This window comes from Phyllopteryx taeniolatus, chromosome 9, assembly GCF_024500385.1.
Source record: "Phyllopteryx taeniolatus isolate TA_2022b chromosome 9, UOR_Ptae_1.2, whole genome shotgun sequence".
Classification (NCBI taxonomy): domain Eukaryota; kingdom Metazoa; phylum Chordata; class Actinopteri; order Syngnathiformes; family Syngnathidae; genus Phyllopteryx; species Phyllopteryx taeniolatus.
In genome coordinates this window covers 15,258,171-15,280,512 of record NC_084510.1, presented here as the reverse complement: position 1 = coordinate 15,280,512, position 22,342 = coordinate 15,258,171, and the positions used below count along the sequence as shown (strand labels likewise).

Below are 22,342 nucleotides of genomic sequence, written 5' to 3'. Positions count from 1 at the left end.
AAAAATATCCACACTCTTCTTTATTTGTCACCGGTTTTCTCTCTTTGTATTATTATAATATGTATGTGTGTGTATATATATATATATATATATATATATATACACACACACACACACACACAGTAGTACAATAAAATGTGACGCATCAAAACTTTGTTTTGCGATAAGAACAACAGGTTTCGCAGTTTTTCTGTTGCAGCAAGGGTGTGCGGTTGTGTCACTGACAGTATTTTTTCGTGATTGTGTTGTTAGTCACACTGGGCTATGTTGCTTGGTGTGTATTAGGCCTTAGAGACTCTGCTCTCTGAGACGTGTGACTGACGTATTCGCCACCATCTATTTGGTGTCTCACATCATTCCCAGTAACATAAAAAAACAAAAAAACAGTAACTAACACAGTAGATCCTTTTATCCCACATAGTCATGGTCATGTCCATATCGTTATTCCACAAATTTTAAATAACAACAAACTTCATTTTCTTCTTTAATGCCCAAACACACATCACATAGTTTAAATTAAATATTGGACAGTACTGCAATCACAGGATTCAAACAAAAAATGAAATGGATAAACTGTAACAGTGGTCTAACAGTAATGCCATTTACAGTATGTGTTATTGCCATTTAGTTCAAACAGTTGTTTGATGGTTTAAAATATCTAAAACCAATGCTAATTTACTTTAACACATTTATTTGGGTTTCCCATTGTATGTTAGCATTAAGCTATCAGACTTATGTTAAATGCTGAATCAGCATTTATGGCAACTAAAGAGCTTGAAGAACTTTAAGCTGTCTGCAAAACAAAACACTTCACTTCACTGCACTGTTCAGGGGCAGGGAATACATACAAATGTGAGATAAAACAAAAACTGTAAACATTACTGTAGGAAATAAAGAAACAGAAAAGCCAAAATACTGCTATTGCCAAAACAAAATATGAACAACAAAAATAATAAGTCATTTTTTAATAAATAAATAAATAAATACATAAATACAACCCCAATTCCAATGAAGTTGGGATGTTGTGTTAAACAAATAAAAACAGAATACAATGATTTGCAAATCATGTTCAACCTATATTTAATTGAATACACTACAAAGACAAGATATTTAATGTTCAAACTGATAAACGTTATTGCTTTTAGCAAATAATTATTAACTTAGAATTTTATGGCTGCAACATGTTCCAAAAAAGCTGGGACAGGGTCATGTTTACCACTGTGTTACATCACCTTTTCTTTTAACAACATTCAATAAATGTTTGGGAACTGAGGATACTAATTGTTGAAGCTTTGTAGGTGGAATTCTTTCCATTCTTGCTTGATGTACAGCTTCAGCTGTTCAACAGTCCGGGGTCTCCGTTGTCGTATTTTACGTTTCAAAATGCGCCACACATTTTCAATGGGAGACAGGTCTGGACTGCAGGCAGGCCAGTCTAGTACCCACACTCTTTTACTACGAAGCCACGCTGTTGTAACACGTGCAGAATGTGGTTTGGCATTGTCTTGCTGAAATAAGCAGGGGTGTCCATGAAAAAGACATTGCTTGGATGGCAGCATATGTTTCTCCAAAACCTGTATGTACCTTTTAGCATTAATGGTGCCTTCACAGATGTGTAAGTTACCATTGTCACTAACACAGCCCCATACCATCACAGATGCTGGCTTTTGAACTTTGCGTCCAAAACAGTCCGGATGGTTCTTTTCCTCTTTGGCCCGGAGGACACGACGTCCACCATTTCCAAAAACAATTTGAAATGTGGACTCATCGGACCACAGAACACTTTTCCACTTTGCACCACTTTGTAATATTTACTGATATTGGTTTTCTGACGTGTTCCTGAGCCCATGTGGTGATATCCTTGACACATTGATGTCGGTTTTTGATGCAGTGCCACCTGAGGGATCGAAGGTTACGGGCATTCAATGTTGATTTTTGGCCTTGCCGCATACATGCAGTGATTTCGCCAGATTCTCTGAACCTTTTGATGATATTATGGACCGTAGATGATGAAATCCCTAAATTCCTTGCAATTGTACGTTAAGGAACTGTCCTTAAACTGTTCGACTATTTTCTCACGCAAAACCCAAGCAGGCACGGGGAGAACATGTAAACTCCACACAGGCGGGACCAGGGATTGAACCCTAGTCCACAGAACTGTGAGGCTGACGCTCTAACCAGTCGGTCACCGTGCCGCCGTCTCTGTAGTGTATTCAATTAAATATAGGTTGAACATGATTTGCAAATCGTTTTATGTTTAACACAATGTCCCAACTTCATTGGAATTGGGGTTGTAAATAAAGTAACGGCTTATTATCTTAACTTCCGCATTCACAAATTCGCAGATCATTTTGAGAAAGCAATGTTCCATTTGTCGTTGAAAAACTTGCCTATTTGGTCTTTTTGTGCTTAGGCCAAAGCAATAAAGGTTATTACTTTTGCACCATCTTGTGGCATCTTGTTGTTGTTAGGTTTAATTTATTGATGGTATTTTTTCATCTGTCAAAGAAAGTTTTTTTTTGCTTCTATCTCAATGCAGCTACTAATAGTTTACCGTTACAAATTTCCTGTATTCTCTAACACTTATTATTGTAAATCCCAGAAGATGAGTTTAATGACTTACATGTATAGCGTTTGTTTAAAGTGCTACTGCACGTATTTGTTTGCACGTATGACGTCACATCAGTTTGTGCGAGTGTGTTCTTTGGCTACTATGGTAGCTAATACTATTGATGAGAGTTGTGAAAGTGGCATTTGTGTTACATAATTTAAACACACTCATTTATTGTATGTAACCTGGGTTCATTAACGTGTACATGCAAGATGCATTTGCTGATTATTCTTTGTCTCACAGACCACAGTAAATAAATTGAATCCAACGGAATACCAGTGTTCATGGGCGAAAGGGACCGAATTCTGACTTTCTGGGTTAACTGTATGTCAGTCAAATAAGTCATGTTTTTTTTTTTTTTTTTTATGATTATTTAAAGAGCTGTATTAATTAGAGTGTGGGTTAATATATCTCCAATTAAAATGATCATATGCTGGAGTACTACTTACCTTAAGAACCTCCACGGGCACCTGCATGCTTTGGTAGTTCTGGGGGGCGCTGATGGCTGCAGTGGGGGCAGGTGGTCCAGCCATGTGGTGCTGCATGTATTGCAGGGCAGCATTTTGCTGCTGTTGCCGCTCGCGCTGCTCCTCCTGCTGCAGCTGGTCTCGCATTAGCTGAAGAAATAAATACGTACAATCACTGAGCAATAAAGCATTAATAACTGCAAAATTACAAGGTAATCCCTTCTTACAGTTTGTTTCTACTTACCCTCAAGCTTCTAAAAAGTGGACAACAACAATAACAATGGGTGACAAACGATGCTCATGTCTTTTACCTGCATACGCAGACCAATGCGTGAGGCCATTGCTGGGGGGCGAGGGGGCAGGGGAGGGCGAGACGAAGTCAACGCACCGAAGTCCAGTCCGAGAGGTAGAGGAAGCTGTGATGAAATGCAGGTTAAAAAAATAATTAATAGCAAGCTAATATGGGTAGTTTCCACTGCAGACATGTAGGCTGGAAGGCAATAATTGCATGCTGCATTCTGTAGCATCCCTAAGAAGCATGCACAAACAAACAAAAAAGACTTAGCATTGTCTTAGAGCTAAGAAGCAAGTGCATATGTTTTGTCAAATAGATGCCTCTTTCAAATAAATGACTCCGTCACTATTTGGCGGAATATGATAGTCTTTGTACACAAGCCTAATTGATATGGAAAGGTTAGAAGAGACGAGGAGAGGGGAAAATGTGCAATGTTTTTATCAATATGGCTTTTTGCTCAATTTTATTTTGTTTGTTTAATTTGCCCTTTTGGCCACATTGTAATATTACACAGTACAAGAAATTGGTAAAAAGAGTACAAAAAATATTGTATTATACCTTTTCATCTGATAGTTGCCCTATGAGACTAATGCGGATTGGGGTGGATTACTGTGTTTTCTGTACTAAATATAATAATTTCCAAACTGCAATATTTGCAAAAAAAAAAAACTGTTTTAGACCTTGAGATTGGCAGGCGACCAGTTCAGGGTGTACCCCGCCTCTCGTCCAAAGATAGCTAGGATAGGCTCCGGCACGCCCGCGACCCTAGTGACGATAAGCGGTACAGAAAATGGATGGATGGATGTTTTAGACCTTGAGTATTCCCCGAAACAAATCATGTGGCATCGCATATGACCAATACCCAGCCAAAAGTTTCATTTCCTTTTTTCTCATTTCTTTTTAGAATGATGAATAATTTCCTGGCCAGTGTAATGTTATTGTGGTAAGCAGATCTGTCTCACAGTTTTGAGTTTTTGGTTTCAAATATTTACATGTTCTCCCTGTGCTTGTGTGGGTACAGGTACTCCAGCTACAAAGCCACATTCCAAAAACCTGCTTGTTAGGTTAATTGAAGACTCTAAATTAGGTGTGTCCATAGGTTTGAACGTGAGTGTGATGGTGGTGGTTGTTCGTATGCCATGCGATTGGCTGGCATTCATTCCAGGGTGTACTCGCCGCCTCTTGCAAAAGAAAATATTCGGATGGATTTGTCTTTCCAGCACTAATTGACTGTCTCGCACTATTTTCAAAGATCCTGATCATGTTTGACTTCAAAGTATCAAAAAAGAATTGATCTCAAAATGATGATAATGACGATGACGCTGATCATCGGTACTAGGATGATAAAACGTGTATTGCAACACATGCTGACTCTGGTCATGTAAGCAAGTGGATAATGGGGAACACCCTGACCTCTTTACAGCAGCTTCTTCTGTTTTCTCTCACGCATACACAGTCTTGCAACATGCACATACAAACATTCAGTGGGGAGTCCCAGTTCCCCTTCTGCAATGACATGTGCTCATTCGCTGCATGACTAAGCTCATCTGGAGTCAACAAAAGGTGTGTTGGGAAGTGACTGATGGGTTCTACTTCCTTTTCCGTGTCTCTGTGTTGTTTTGAGAACCACAGAAGCAGTCACATGAGGTTCCAAACCACCAACCAGAGCCAGACTCAGACATTGGCCGTTCTTGGTCACGAAGGGAAGAAAGACAGAGGGGAAAGAGACACAGAGAGAGAGAAAAGGTCTTTGTGCGTGAGGTACAATAAGAAGGGCAGCTCCTATTGAGAAAGGCTGAAGCTGCCTGTTGTCCAAAGTGTACATTTCAGCACCAGAGGGGGCATACACTGCCCGCTTTGTGCCCGTTGGATCGCCCACATGAAAAACATACACCCATGCAGAACGACAAATTGAAACACTCACATTCAAACACAAAAAACTAAATTGGAAATGTGATCACACTCAAAGCCCCTCAGAGGCCGAATGACACTAGGAAACTGGATATAGATGTTTTCAAGAAGCATATAAATAGAAAAGAGGTAGAATGCTGTAATGGTGGAATATACAATCTGACAAAAATGGGGTCATTTCTAACTCTGATATGCAAGTCTTTATGTTTTTGTTCAAAATAATTTAAAACATGTAAGGTAATCTAGGTTGATTGAGGACTCTAAATTCCCTATAGGTGTGAATGTGAGTGCGAATGGTTGTTTGTTTCTATGTGCCCTGCAATTGGCTGGCGGCCAGTTCAGGCTGTACACCCCTCCCACCCGAAGATAGCTGGGATAGGCTCCAGCACGCACGCGACCCAAGTGGTGATAACCGGTAAAGAAAATGGATGGATGGATGGATGTAATCTACTTGGACATCTGAACTAAAGCTATGAAATGTCTCTGAATTACACACTATAGCAAAGCCCAAAATGATTAATACCCTGTCCAAATTCTGTAACTAAACAATTTTTTATTGTTTGAATGTGTATCTGCTGGCAATGACACAAGAAAGTGGAAAGGACCATTAAAATGGCATGTTATGTGAAGGGATATTATGGTCATCATGTCTGCCTCAGTTAACAGGTTCTGTGTTTGCATGTTCTCCGTGTGCTGACATTTTTTTCTCCAGGTAATCCAGCTTCCTTCCACATTCTAAAAACATGCTTCTTTGATTAATTGAAGACTCAAAAAATTGTCCATAGGTGTGAATCAATCAATCAGTGAAATTGTATTTATATAGCACTTTTCATACAGTACATCAAAAAAGTAACCAAAAGTGCTTCACAGAGAAAGACTGACAATTATATTAGTAGCAAATATACAAGATCCCACCCCTCCCATCCTCACATATAAACACAAAGACACCCATAAGAACACGCACACACAAACACAGCACCTTTTGACTAATAGTATAGAGACATGGAAAGCAACTGAGGATCCTGGGTGAGCAAAGACAACCTGTGGGAGCCACAGCCCACAACCACACAGACCACTACAATTACGGTAGACCGGGGGAGGACTCCCCACATTGTGCTGGGCTCCCCAGGCCCCCCACTCCGCGGAAAACGTACGATGACATCCCTTTGGGCAGACTGAACACACCTCCCAGAGTGGAGGCTCCCATAAGGAGACACTGGAGTAAAACCTAAAAAGACTAAAAGACAATAGGATAAAACTGAAGGACAATAGGAGATACAATAAAGCAGGATAAAAATAAATCGATACATGAATAAGCAAATTGAGTAGATAAATGCCTCAATAGATAATAAAGAAATCAGTTAAAAGCTACATAAATAATAAAGAAATCAGTTAAAAGCTAAACCAAACAGGTGATTCTTGAGCCCCCTTTTAAAGGACTCAATAGTCTTTGCATTCCTGATTCCTGTTCCAGAGGTGCGGGCTATAATGGCTGAATGCAGCCTCTCTGTAGGTTTTTGGTCTAGTTTTTGGAATAATTAAAAGGCTGGTGCCAAAGCACCTCAGGACCCGCAAGGGTTGATCTGATAAAAGCATATTAGATAAATATAATGGCCCAATTTAGTAAAAGAACCTTCAAATCGATCATGAAGCACACGGAGAGCCGATGCAGCGATCTTACAACTGGTGTAATGTGCTTCAGCCCTCTGGTCTTCATCAGCACACGAGCAGCTAAGTTCTGAAGCAGTTGTAGAGTAGAGATGCTCTTTTTGGGAAGACCGGAGAGCAGGGCATTGCAGTAGTTTGATCAATTAGAGGAGATAAACGCATGCATTAGCACCTTCGTGTTAGTCTGAGAGAGAAACGGGCAGACTGTGACTGCTAATGGTTGTTTGTCTATAGGTGCCCTGTGAATGACTGGCGATCTTTGGCAGAAAATATCAGTGCTTGTTGTTTTGCGCCTTCCACTGGCAGCATGTTTAAAACAGCCCCATTTTTATTGAGCTATGCAAAGTCGCCACTTGTCTGCGATGCTACAACCATGAGGATTTACAACCGCGAGGCGCTTCGCCCCACAACGTGGAGCCAAATGCGTCCCGGAGGAGATATGGTGAGGGATGAGACCTGGCACTAAAATGAAGTGAAGCGAGATAGATGACTAAATGGGACAGGAAAATTGAAACAATATTTCTGTATGCATCTTACTGACCAACAGACAAACTATCGGCTATTAGACAAATACAATTACTTGTTTACTTTCAGCTTGTGGGCAAACGAGAGTGACGTAATGCATGCGCCGATCGCGAGATTACAATTTCAACATCTCATACCAGTCAATGGAGACTTATCAGACTTGATCTTGCTCCTCTAACAGCTTCACACAACGTGCAACAAGAGGGAATAAAACTGCACCTACTCTATGCTAAATGCTAATGTAAATGGAGCTCTTCTATATTTTAATTAGGAAAGAGTAAATAAATTAAATCAGTATTTTCATTATTTTCGTCTGTTTTATGTACAACACTTTGCTATCGCTGTGGTTGTCGTGAAAGTGCTATACAAATAAAGTTGAGTTGTTTAATGAAGCAACCAGTTCTGGGTGTACCCTGCTTCCTGCCCGATGAGAGCTGGGTTAGGCTCCAGCACGCCCGCGACCCAAGTGAGGAGAAGCGGCTCAGAATATCGATGGATGGATGGATGGATGGATGGATGGATGGATGTTTAATGAAGGCAAAATGGATGGATATACTGTATTTGCTAGTTTTTTTACAGTTTGACAAAAAGGTGTACAAAATTATGCATACGCTCACAATACAGGTATTCAGTGTTCTAAACTGACACGAGAACAGAATCCTTTAGATGATAGAAGTTACCAGGATCCTTTATAACAGAAATACAGTATAATATGACCATAAATATCTGTAAAACAACTCTTTTGCCACTTTCTCGTGTCATTTCAAGCCAGAAGATACCCATTCCCCAAACAAAAATTAACCTTAACTCAAACGTTAGCCAGGGTGTTAATCATATTTTGTTTAACTGTAAAGCCACATACAGTAATTTCCCTTTTTTCAGTCACAACTTCCCCCAATACATCTCGGCATCTGGACGGTACCATGTATTGTTTTCATTCCATTTTTATTTCTGAGGAGCTGTAAACACTCTGCTTTGCTGTACAGTTGTTGCCGGTACACATAAACAAAGCTGCCATACACAACAATATATATATATATATATATATATTTTTTTTTTTTTTTTTTTTTTACTGCAGCTCCACTGGCGGGATTTGCACCAAAAATTGTCACCAAAGGTTTCTCCACTAAATTTCTTGGTAATTTGAGATAGCCTTTTTGAAGAATCCTGCTCAGAAACTAACTAACCAACTAACAAACCATAAACACTCACCTTCAACGTTGTGCTTAGAGTTAATAAAATATAAAACAATTGCAAAGCTTAATTGGAAGAAAATATATATAATTTTCTAGACAAAAAGATTTGATGTCACTTGACATGTGACAATGAATTTTAGTAATTTTATATGAAAACATATGAATACCAGTCTGTTGCAAATCAGTTGTGACGTAACACCACAACTGCTCCTGAAAGCTGATATCGTGATGGCAACATTTACATTCCACAGGCCTGCTGTCAAACACACATTATGTAACTGGTGTATAGTTTCCAGCTATGACTAAGCCATGATATGCAACATTTGTAGTGTGCCACACACACACACGCACACGAGTAGGCTATCACTTTCTGACCTCATATGGTGACACATGGCTACCAGGCAGTATAACATCCCACACTGGCCTTCCCATTGCCAAGCATCCACCGGGGGAAGCAGGCATTTGTGACGCAGTGCAGGGACAGCAGGACTATTGTGTGTCTGACCCTCTGATGTCACAGGGCCCGGCGCTTCAAACACCGAGTGCCAGTGGGAAGACACTGCGCGGAGGAAGCCGGCCTCGGAGGTCAACTCTACAGATTAGTCACCGACATGCATGTCAATAGTGGTGTGCAAACCATGGACGCCATTAAAACATTGACATATTGCAGGGAGTGCTTTACTTCAATCCAACAAATACATAGCACACAATTGAAAGTGTGCACAGAAACACACTTGGGGGCAGTGTGGGGCCATGGCACTTGTTTGTATATGGCGTTAATAAGAGTGTGTATTTTTAGACGTGTCCAATGCCAAGGAAGGGCTTTAGGCAGCCAAAGGCACAGGGGTAAAAAGAATTAGTGCACAGACATTAACAGACACAGAGGTGCACTCTCTCAATAAGAAATATGAGCATTTCAATGTTTTGTTTTAGCCATGTTTTTATGTCTGAAGCATTGTTGTCAATGTTATGTCATGTTATGCCTTTTATTTTATTTATGGTTAAATGATGTCTCTGTATGTGTGAGCATCCAGCTCACTGCAACCAAATCTACCCTCGGGTACAAATAAAGTTACCAAACAAACTGTAAAAGTATGCATTCATAATAATTGCCAATTAGTTTCAGAAAATATTTCAGGTCTGAGTCCAATATTCTCCCAAAAACACAAATGTAACATTGCAGTCAATCAGCCTTACTGCACAAACACACAGTATGAGTAAGGGCTAAAATAACATGCTCGCTTTCTCTGTTTGTCTTTTTAGGAACACGTTGCAACATTCCTTAGAACCATGCATGGTTTCTTGTCTTAGTGTTGTGCACATGTCCGTGTTTGTGTGTGGCTTGAGGTGAGCCTATGAGCATGACAGATAGTGTCTTCAGTTACAGGTTATGTTTGGTACAATTAGGTGACTCGGCTGGGACGGCAAATATGAACTCACAAACACAAACAACCATAGCCCTTGGTGACAAGAACACACCAAACATTCTGGATGAAGACAGACAGACACACAGCTCCTTTTTATACTGTACAAACAAGCCCGCTATTCTGTTGGCATCCACTAATGTGAACTAAAGCTTGTAAATAAATATAATACAGGTATGAGGGATTATCAGCATTGGGAACATGCAGGTGCTACGAAGAATGACTGCTAGAGTGGGTGAGGTCAAATGGTAATTCTAGACTTAATGAGTTTCACTACAAAGTAATCTAACTCACATTGTGCAGACCTACTGTATGCATAATTACCTTGTTTGAGAGGAAAAATAGTTTGCAAACAGGAATACGCTCTGCTTCTGCTGTTGACTACATGTCTGGAAGCTGAATCATGATGATGGTGACGATGGAGGATAGTGTTGATGAGATGAAACATGAACAAATAGACAAAAAAGACAAAAGGTGCTTGGTTACAAAATGCAAATGGTATGAATCGTTGATTTTGTGGCACATTGAGCACCCCTTCAGAGAACATAAATAACTTGGGCCTGCCAGATACAGTATACACATGGTCAGTATTATACAAAAGCTATTGCTGTTGATGCAACTGTGTGGTGTCCACTTAAAGATTTTGAAATTGGTATTAAAAAAAACACTATTGTGCTCAGCCCAACATTTTCCAACACTGACAGTGAAATTGCAGGGTACCTGAATTAAGATCAACTTTAAATACAGAAACTAGCCCTAATTGAATAATCAAATTTTAACAACACCATCGCCGTCGCTCTGATATTAAATTAATTTGTAGCTGCTCACCATAAAGTACTTTTGCATTAATGACACAAAATCATATGGAAATCCTTTTAAAATAAGCTTTTGTTAACAAACTGATTTTCTGTTCTGAAGCTTTCCGCTCTCCTCTATCCCCATAGGAACAAAAAAATGCAGCATGTTGCCTTCACACTGAGGTTAGCTTAGAATATTTATTTATTTTTATTTTTATTTGTTTTGCCATGTCTTAAGTCCCCTGGTGCCCTCCCAGGTGATGCACAGCTCAAAACCTTTGCACTTTGAAAACTGCTGGCGTTAATGAAAGGATAGTAGAGCAAATGCAAGACCACAGATTGGCAAAACCAATGTGAATGAGTGACATGTTCACAGGGAGAACATAACAGGTGCACAACCCGCAGAATAACACTTGAAGACTAAGCAGTGGAAGAACGAAATCAACAGACCGTGGTTTTGAACAGAGTATCTGCATACACTGATACGTGTGAACAGAGCATGTTCAAATATAAAGCATATACAGTATGAAGCTCTTCTAATAAAAAAGTATTGAGTTAAGCATAAAAGGGGCTCAGTATACATTTGAACATGTTGCACAATGGTCTCTACAGCTACTTAAAGCACCTGCCTAATGTAACAAATTGCTGTACACTTTCACATTAATCATCAAGATGAGCATAAATGCTAAGTAACTAACGTTCTGAAGGCCACCATAAATTGGATTAAAACTGCCGACATTATGAGTGAATCACATTGTCACAATACAAAACAAATGTCTATATTTAGTCCACCATGAGTGAATGTATAAACATTAGGTCCGAAAAGAAACTGCAAAGACTAAAGATGAGCACAATCAACAAAACACAGTGCATCACTTCCCTTTTCTCACTTCAGTTATCACAACTCCAACTGTTGTCAGAGGTGAAGCAATTTCCTCTCCAGACAACACGGGAAAACAACCAACGTTTTCGTGCTTTTTTTCAAAAAACATTAGGAGAACTTTTCAATATAAATTTTGGAACAGGTAAGGTTGGTATTCTCTTCTCTTTTTGACTAAGGTTTAAAGAGAATTGTGTTTAATTTGAATCCCGAAAATGAAAACAACCATTCCTTATGCTTAACCAAACTGGTTGGACATAAATCATTTAGAGAACACTTTTTACACAGGTATTCACACTCAGATCATAAGCTATACAACTTGTTGCAGCAAAAACAGTTATTAACACATATTATATACTTGGGAGCAAAAAACTATACAGTACTGTATCTGAAAAAATACATATTCTCAGGGAGTAGTGGTAATTTTTAACACAATTATATAGCTCCACATAGCAATCAATCTTTGCTAAATAATGCTGGGTGATCATATCGTAGTTTCTAGACGTGTTTCTGTTGTCCAGTTAACTTTATGTCACTAGTAGAACCACAAAATCAACTTTCTTGTCACCTGCAGAATGTAGGAGCTCAAATTCTTACCGGCAATTCTCCAACTATCTCAAAATCAACAAGTCCATGTGAAAGCTGCTCCTCCACGTGCCACAGATACACTTTGCTTGCAGAGCCTCGTAAAACTACTGCTTACAAAAAAACAAGTTCAATGGTTGTGATGCCACCCCTTCGGAACTGGCGGAGTTACAGTCACTATTCATCATCTTGTTCGCCCCTCTCTCTAAACGCCGGCTCAGCTTCCTCCTCCCACTCGTACTATTCCCCTAAATTAGTCTGATAGATGGAGTCAAGCAAAAACAAGAGGAACGTTGTCTAAACAAATGCATCTCCAATGTTTTTTTCCTCTTCTTTCTGCAGTGGAAACTTCAGCCCTGTTCCTTGATGTATACCCACCTTACATAATTAAGAATACATTTAGTTATACAATATAGGGCAGTGAATCACCAGATTTATTTAATTAAAATTCTTGTAAATTTTAGAGTTGAGAATTTTTGTGAAAAATAAAATTACAAGAAGGTACGTGATACAATTTGAAGGGATTATTATTATTTTTTTTTTTAATAACTCGGTCCTAAAATGCGACGTGATAGACAGTCTACTTCAACTCGTACCATACAAACAGTTACATGTTTTCATGTGTGTTGTAAATTGTACACACCATGTAAACATTCACACTGAGGGATGGGAAACGTATGTGAACAATTAGGCTAATGCCTTACCCAAGAAGTAATCGGAGTCAACCAACCTAGAGTCCAATCGATGTGACGACATTGGAGGTGTTTGTTAAAGCAGCCCTGCCCTATTAAAAACACGTATACACACACACACACAAACACACACCTGTTTTGATTTTGTAAGTATTGCTTGATAAGCACCATTCCACGCACTAAACAGCTCCCAGAATACCTAAAATTGAGAATTGTTAACTTGCATGAAGCTGGAAAATTTTTCTTTAAAAGCATTGATGTTCACCAGTCCATGGTAAAGCAGACTGTCTGCAAAAGCAATGTCTCTACTGGCGTAACCCTCCTGTAAAAATAACTGCAAAAGCACAGCGCAGAATGCTCAAGGAGGTGAAGAAAAATCCTAGAAAGTCAGCTAAAGACTTACAGAAATCTCGGGCCCATGCAAACATCTCTGTTGACAAATTTACAGTAGCAAAAACATTTAACGAATGGATGTTATTGGAGGACACCATGGATGCTCATGGCAAACTATTGTGTGGACAGATGAAATGAAAGTTGAGTTGTTTGGAAAGACCGCACAATGCTACGTTTGGAGGAAAATGGGGAAGGCACACCAGCATCTGTCTGTCTGCCAATTGAAGCTTAACAGAGAATGGGTAATGCAACACGACAATAACCAAAATGCAAGAGTAAATCAACAAATTAATGGCTTCAAAAGAAGTAAATACATCCTCTGGAGTGGCCAAGTCAGAGTCAACTGAACTGAAAGAGTTTTGTAAAGCGGAATGGTCCAACATGTGGGGGGTCTGATCTGCAACTAAAGGAAACATTTGGTTGAGGTTATGACAAAAGAGGCTCAACCAGTTATTAAATCCAAAAGGTTGACATATTTTTTCCTCCCTACGATGTGACATTTCCATGTTGTTTTAAGTAAAAACATGGAAAAAATATTTTGTGTGGTATTATTTTTAAAGAAAACTGCATTTGTCTATTGCAGTGACTCAGATGAAGATCAGACGACATTTTATGAAGTGGCTTTTAGTGATTGGACTATAGGGCTACAGAAAATCTCTGCAGGACAGCACAGTACGTGGAAACTAGTTACCAACTTTCTTACAACAGCTCTAAAATGAACAAATACGAGTAATATGATATTCCTCTTCAAGGAAACATCAGGCACTGCAAATGATGAGACACTCGACAAACTAGTATCAGTAGTATTAAAAAAGAGATTAGGAATATTATTCAAATTTTGGATATCTATTGATAAATTCTATATATTTTACATTAATTTTGACAACAATGCAATGACAAAAATCTATGTTGTGTCAATCAGGTGGTAGAAAGGTCAGAACATCCGCCTCATAATTCTGAGGTTGGGGGTTCATATCCAAGCTCTTATGTGGAGTTTGCACGTTCTCACTATTCTTGCGTGGGTTTTATCCGGATACTCTGGCTTTCTCCCACATTATGAAGACATACATGTCACATTAATTGAAGACGAAAATTGTCCATAGTTGTGAGTTTGAATAACTGTTTGTCTATATGTGCTCTGCTGGCAACCAGTCTAGGGTGTACCCCGCCTCTCGCCTGAAGTCAGCTAGCTAACTTGTGACCCTAATGACAATAACAGCATAGAAAATGGACAGATGAATAATTTTCCAAGTCTGCGTATATTGTATATCCAGAATGTTTCCTTCTCCTGTCCAGGCCTGACCACCCTTATAAACAAAACAGACAAGTCGGTATGGACATGCACAGTGAAATATTCAGCATACCCATATACATTACTGCTTAAAAATAAATAAATAAATAATTTATTATTTTTTTAAAAAGCCCCAAAAGCAACCCAATCTGCATCTGAATCAAGTGACAGTATTTTGCTATAAGGGAACATTCTTGTGGTAACATGTTGAGTAACAAAGAAACACGTTGGGCCAAAAATCTATTAAAAGTTACAAATAAATGTCTGGAAAAAAAAAATACTATTTTACTCAGTTTTGATTAAAAAGTGTTTTAAGAAATTATCACCATCTGCTATTATAGAACATCTGTGAAAGATGGTTATTTGAATGGCATGCTTAATAAAAATTAAATAAAATAGAATAAAAAAGAATTTACAACATAACTGTATGTAACCTGCCTATAGTATTTGTTTCCATGAATGCACAAAAACATTGGTATCAAAGTGCCCCTCTACGAGTGGTTGGTGCCTATCACAACAAAGGCCAACATTTGTAGGCCTGTATGGTTCAGCAGTACCCGGCTGACAAACATGCCTTGTTTGTTCACAAAGCATTCATCAGCTGGGCCAATTCCAGTTCTCATAGTGCCCGCAGTGTATTTACAGGGTTATTTTGGTCCAGGGGCAGGACCCCTCCAGGCCCTCAGTTTATTGGCTGGGAAACCTGCATTCCTGTCAAGACCAGTCAATCCTAAAAGGAAAGTGGAGCCAGAGAAATCATTACTGACCAAGACAGTCAAATACTCTTTTGACAATGGATCCATCACACATATATAAATAGAATCCATGCCCCTTTTTTTCGGGAGCAGGGAGGGCCGGGGCCACTTTCCACTCCGAGCTGTTATCACCATGGATGCTAAGAGGAGGAACACAAATTCGACATGTATAGACTGACATTTTAGCACTGTGTCAAATGGTTGAGTTGGCATGTGGTGACCACACTTGGCTTTGCTATTGACTGACCAGTAGTAGTAAATACACAGAATAAAGGGTTTACACTTGAACCCTTGAGACGTGTCACATTTAATGCACATTCAATCATTAAAAAAAAGCATAAATTTCTTCACTGAGAAACTGCATGTTGACATATGCCAAACGTCAAGTACATTATATACTCCATTAGTGTGAGTTGGGCTGTTACTATGCTTCGACTGCATTTTGTGGTACATAGTGTACAGTTAAAAGCGATACAGCGGAACCTTAAAATTTAAATGCCTCACATTGTACAGATCGACCAAGGCTTTCAGGAAATGTATGCTCTAAACTCAGTCACCCATAGACACCTAAAGGACTCTCAGACCACAACACACAAAATTCTCTGTTCTGATGAGACACATTGAACACCTGCCAGATGATACTGATGGACGACCGATACCATCACGACAGTGAAGCATGGGGACAGCAGCAGGGTACTGTGGGTTTTTCAGTGACAAGAACTGGGAAACTAGTCAGGATTGAGGAAAAGATGAACACAGCAATGTACAGAGACATCCTGGTTGACAATCTGATCCAGAGCACTCTTGGCCTCAGACTGCAGCAACAGTTCATCTTTCAGCAGGACAACAACCTGAAGTGGCTAGCTTGAGGCATCAGAGAAAAGATTTGAAGCTGTAATTGCTGCCAAAAGTGCATCAATAAAATAGTGATCAAGGGCTGTAAATACTGACATGTACATGTAATTTATTAGTTTGTTTTCACTTTAATAAATTTGCAACGACAACAAAAATCATGTTGTCTGGCAGGCTGGAGCAGGATTTTGATTTATTTTTTTAGCCCACACTATTAAAGTGGAAGGAGAGCGAAGAATTATTCCACCGCATCCAAAGAGGTCCGTGATTATTTGTAAACACTGTAAATTCCCACCAAGCAGAACTCACTGCTTGTAGTGGGCCCAGAACAAGGACAGGTTTCCTGATTTGGCCAGGTTGTCCAAATGTTACCTGGCTGTCGCAGTGGCAAGCATACCAAGCGAGAGAATTTTTTTTTTCTCTGGCTGGAAATACCATCACGCAACAGCAGGCAAACATTTACCCAGCCCACATCAATGCTCGTGTTCTAATGTTCTGTGTAAATTTGGTGTATGGGCTGTCCATTTCCCCCAAAAAATAGATCATTCCAAAGCATTTCCTCCCCCTCTGATTTTTTTTATTTTATTTTATTTTTTTAAATATAATTATAGTACTGTACTAAAGAAAATATCAATGACATCGGCAACTCATCGACATCAACTCCACTTTCATCCCTTTAGTGTCGATTAAAACAAATCTGCAGTCGTGAACTGAAACCCCTAATTTAAATACTTAATGGATGCACTTTATGTCATCTTTTTATCAAGGTTAATGTACATTATTGCATTATTTTGACGTCTTAGTAGTAGTTCCTTCTCCACTTCTTTTTACACTTGTGTGACAATGAAGAATGTTAAAAAAAATAGAACTGCGAAGTAAGTCACCTTCCTATTATACCTTCGCCATTCATTTTGGAGGACCAAGTTTTTGTTTTAACACTGCCAGATCGGCATTACAAATGAAAATCTGTTCTCAATTTGGTGTATGCACAAACTACTTCCGCATTTGGCAAACCAGGTAAAAGCACTTCCGGCTCGCTCAGGTGAATCGTTTCAAAGCACCTGTAAATAAAGGAATACATAATTTTCACAATTACATTGTAATTCAATTAAGACTTGTCAAAATTTTACTTTTAAATGTTACTACAGTTATAGTGAAGGTTTTGGGATGATGACAATAGGAACCAGAAATTGATAATTTCTATTTCCATTATATTAAAAACTGTTTTGAAATTAGAACAAATCAGAGGTTGACCAATGTGCTGAATGGATTATGATCAGTTCCACTATGCTTTTGTCATAGGTGCAACAATGAAGCCAAGAGAAGAAAGTTTGAGTCTCAACTATTTGGCAAATGGTCCCTTGCAAAGCTCAAGTACAGTTTAAATTGTTTTCTCTAATTCTTGCCCTGGGATATTTCATCCACAACAACGGGATTTAATGATGGGTTAAATGTGAACTGTTATGTTATTAACCATCCATCTATCCATTTTCTGTACCGCTGTATCCTCACAAATACATCAATTCGAATTTTATTGCCGTTTTATGGACATTTCTGATAGACAAATCCATAAGAGCAAGAGCAAAAACAAAAACATACCTAAAAAGTGATGTGCCAATAATAGTAGCGAAACTTCATGATGTTTCTTCTCCCAAAAACATTTTTCCATTCATTAACACTATGTAAACAAATGGAGAACTACAGGTGAACTAATGTCAGAAAGAGAGCATTTGCAAGAACCTGCAAACCCACCCTGCAGCATTTCTCTCTGCATGGCTGAGAGTCACCATGCAAAGCGAAATGGAATGGGAGGTATTTCTAAGATCAGTTGCCAGATAAGAGTCGCACAAAATTAATGCGAGTCACTCTCTTTTGCTTTGTACCTCAATGCCGTGAGAGTTAATTGTCATTAAATATAAAGACAGTGTTGCCCTCTTGAAACGATGAATAATCTGTGTGTCTGATCAGATACACAGCCTCTTAAAGCATGGGCGTTTCTGCAATTAAAAGGAGACATTTTTGAATGACTGAATCACTCACTCATTGACACAGTTACTGTTTTAAGAATTACTAATGGGTGATGCATGATCACCATTTCCAGAAACGTGTCTTTATCATCTTATTGGTAATAATAATGGTACACCTAATCATTACATTGCAACGTGGTCTTTATGGCAACATGAGGTTGCACGTGGTTTTCAGTAATGGCGTTCAATGAATATTCATAGAATGTCATCTCAGCCAATCCAGTAGAAATTGCTTGAGTTAGTGTGTGGCACATGATATGATAAGTGAAAACTAAGTAGTTCCTGTCTGACATAGCAACACACCGGCATGAATCATCAGTGGACCATATCAAAAGAGCTGATTCTGCTGTATGCTGTAAAGAAAAGACTTTCTATTAGTCTAAAATTACAGAGATTTTTTTCCTATACCCGTTCAGTTTAAGTAGAAGTAAAGCTAACAATTATTGAGGACCTTTAATCAGATTTAAGAGAGCTACAAACACAAATTAGTACGACCCCCTACTGTTCACACAAACAACAGGCCAGCTGCGGTGTGTGTGTCTGTGTGTGTGTGTGTGTGTGTGTATGTGTGTCCTCCAGATCTTCAGATGCAACTCAGACCCTAACTTCTTTCACTAAAAAAACAGATTGTGTAAGACAGAGGCTACAGTCTGTAGGTCAAAAGAGGATATGAGACAGTAGAAATGAGGTCAGATGGGGAAGTGGAGTCACACATTCAGCACATGCCCCAAAATATCCCACCCACACTCACCTCTGCTAGATCATGGGTCATCTTGTCAAATATCACATGCCAAGCTGTCATTCCACTGGTTTCTAAGAAACGTTTCGTGACATTCTCATTTTTTTTATTTTTTTTTTTTTATCTTTTGTTTAGGAAAAAAATCCAGTAAATCACGCAGATGCTTCCTCGCCCAGTCACAAAGCGAAAGAAAACAGTCCCTGTCCATATGGCGGATGAAGTTGTATTTACACACACCTGATGCTCTTTCACACTAGAGTACATCAGACCAACCTTGCCTCTGTGTGTGTGCACGGATGCTTCTGTTTGCTTGAGGAAAATTAGCCCCATCACCAACACTTAAAGGCAAACACAAGCCCAATGAGGCTGAAATATGACCACTCACACACTCACACTTTTCCATATGCATTGCACACAAGCTTGTCCTAGTTTGTAGTTCTACACGGTTTACATGCATCACACTTTGACCCAATGATACAGTATAGTGTTTGGCAATTACAGGTTTTAGACTATTACAAAGGCCACACTCACTGTGAGAATTACATGAAAGTAATGTGACACTGTTATTGCTGCACAACCTCTCACCTGGCTGACAGTTGAGTGTGTTTACCAACCCCCGACCCCTCTCACTGTGCGCACTTTGCAACGCCACATACAGGTCTGTCTACATCTTTCCCAGTGTCAGCTGCACTGATTTTAGAAATGAGACAGGGAGTAAGTGCAATGCAGTTAAAAATCTGAAAACAGATTAACTTTAAACAACGTCTCATTCCAGGTTGTTTAGTCCAAATTCTTAAAGGCCACAAAGGGTTTGATATCATCTTCGAGAAACATGAAATTGCATTTTACAAAAAGCACTCTACAATATTGTAATTTATTAAAACATAGAGTAATACCATAATTAAATAGAATGTAAAGAATTAAACAGTTTGTGCATCATGATTTAATGCTGCAATCTAATTCATTGTGCTGCTCCTTCGGGTGTGCCTGCCTTGGCCACTGTGAGGCAGTATAATATAGTCATGCAGACACAAACAAAGAAGAATAGCACTTCTATATCTACTGTAAGTGACTCAGTAAATATTTTTTAAAAAAAAGTATTTTCTTTGTGTGACCCCGTACCAAATGCCCCAGGGATGGATACTTGTCTATGGCGGGGTGGTAAGTCAACCAAACTGAACAGTCCCACTTGGGGGAAATGTGCTATATAACAGTTACCGGTACCTAGTGGCACCAACTGCTACTATTTTCCTGGTGGGGTGTGGGTGGGTTTATTTAAGTGGACAACATGGGCATTCATTAAGGCATGATGTTGATTACAGCAAAGGCTACTATTTGAGGATATACAATATCTCAGTTCCTAATTTGCATTCAGTTCTGAGCATGTGTAATGGATGTTCCCACAAAACAAGAGAAAGCACCGATGCAGCAAAGAGTGAGAGAGGCATCTAATATTTTGAAAAGACTGGATTTTGTTTCCTTATTAAACAAACCATTACAAACAGCAGACGTTATGGGTACTTCAGAATCAAGTTTATATGTCGCCTGGGGCACAAAGGTTCTAAAGTACAGCTGAACCAGCTCCCGTGCGAGTGCATGCCAACTTTTGCCCACAGGCCTTCAGTAAACAACAGGTGGAACGTTTGCTTTAAAATCTTGGAGTTTCACATTTCATCTTTTGCCACAAAGCAATACAGACAACGCATGACTCACCCAAAAAAAAAACACGACCCACAGTGGCCAGCTGACCTTTGCCATCATGTGAAAACTCCCGTGAAGCACAGTTTACTGTAAACTAATCGATTTCTTCACTGCGTACTTCTATACTGTAATGTACTTCCTTACTGCTCTCATCCATCCATTAAAAATCAGATTCCTCCTTGTCAAATCTGTAATACAACCACATATTTTATATACGACTTCACTTTTGATCCTGTTTTAAACTAAAAGATGAGAATGTCATGAGGACATTTCTTGGAAACAGATTGAGAAAGCAAAGAGCAAGAATGATGTTTCCACCACAACCTTGAAACCATATTGTGTTCTTAAGAGTCTATAGAATAGCTTAGATGTTCACAGAGTTCAACAGTCAGGGATGAGGGTGTAACGTCAAAAGCATTGGTTTCATGTCACCACACATGAGGATAAAGTTAGAACACTTATGAATAATTTGGGGAATGCATAACAGATATAAACCACCCCTATTACTGGGATTTGTTTTTGTCGTATTCCTTGTGAATCAAAACACACACTTCCTATTTAAATGACACCAAAAATGTATCACGTCGTGATTGTAACACAGTGATAGCAATTATTTCCCACTAAACACATGGTTTGTGACTAAGGTCTGAGGGCAAAGGCGAGACCGACAGTACTTCTGGTACCTTCAACACGTCATGTTGGCACCGTGCACAACATAAGCCGAAGTACGCGAATAGGCAATAGTTGATATAGTCACACCTTATACATAGCAACACAGCCCGGGGCTGAAGTGTTGTTACTGATACTGGCGCCCTGGCTACAACTCAGAAATGGCAAGAGGCTGACAGACTCATGACAGGGAGCATGTTGTACATTATCACATGACAACATCTTGATTGTGAGCTCGAGACAAAAAGACATTTAAAAAAAAACAAAATAATAATTCTACGTTTATGATAACAGACTATTACGAAAACATTCAAATATATTTGAAATACTTTTACAAACACGAAATGTAGGAAACTGAAGAGCATCTTAAAGTTCTTGAACACATTTTGAGCATATATACGCGATTATCCATTTGCTATGCGCCAATAACATACGGAATAGCCTCGTGTTCTATATAAAAATGCAAAGCAAAACAAATAAACTGAAATCCAAGTTAAAAAGTTTGGCTGAGTTACTCCAGTGTTTTAAAAGTGTTTGTGAAATGTCACTTACCCGCTCTGAAGGTCAGACGAGAACAGACCGCAGTCAAGAGTGGCTTCGCGACAACTTCTCTGGTGCACTCCCCAAAAGGGAAAGAGCAACAACCTCTACCACTAAAGTGCTGACTTTGATCGAGTAAACGCCCCAAAAAGATTAGGTTTCTCGAACTTCCACATGTTGCTACGCAGCGTGCAATGTTTTGACCGTCGAGCTGTGCGCGTCTACTGTCACCTGTGCCGCCACCAATAGCGTTGTGTGTGGGGGTTTATGGGTAATGTAGTTCTTCCCTACAGCAGCCGGAAATGACTATTATTAGACAAGAAA

General features: G+C 39.2%; 1 protein-coding gene across 9 annotated transcripts in view; it reads right to left on the bottom strand.

The window, feature by feature from the left end:
* The window catches only part of tfeb (transcription factor EB), a 34,920-nt gene extending 12,664 nt beyond the window's left edge, over positions 1-22,256 (bottom strand). For 2 of the 9 annotated variants that reach the window (XR_009790104.1, XM_061784598.1), the window contains exons 1-3: positions 4,054-5,018; positions 3,390-3,494; positions 3,061-3,228 (exon numbers count right to left, since the gene is read on the bottom strand). Coding sequence is in view for 8 of the 9 variants with exons in the window: in XM_061784598.1 (XP_061640582.1) it covers positions 3,061-3,228; positions 3,390-3,494; positions 4,054-4,224 (444 nt within the window). In the remaining variant the exon portion in view is untranslated. Of the gene's footprint in view, positions 1-3,060; positions 3,229-3,389; positions 3,495-4,053; positions 5,527-10,421; positions 10,494-12,371; positions 12,530-22,030 lie in introns of those variants that run through there. The other 7 variants (XM_061784602.1, XM_061784604.1, XM_061784603.1 and 4 more) reach the window with 7 other exon arrangements.
* Between the last annotated feature and the right edge of the window lie 86 nt (positions 22,257-22,342).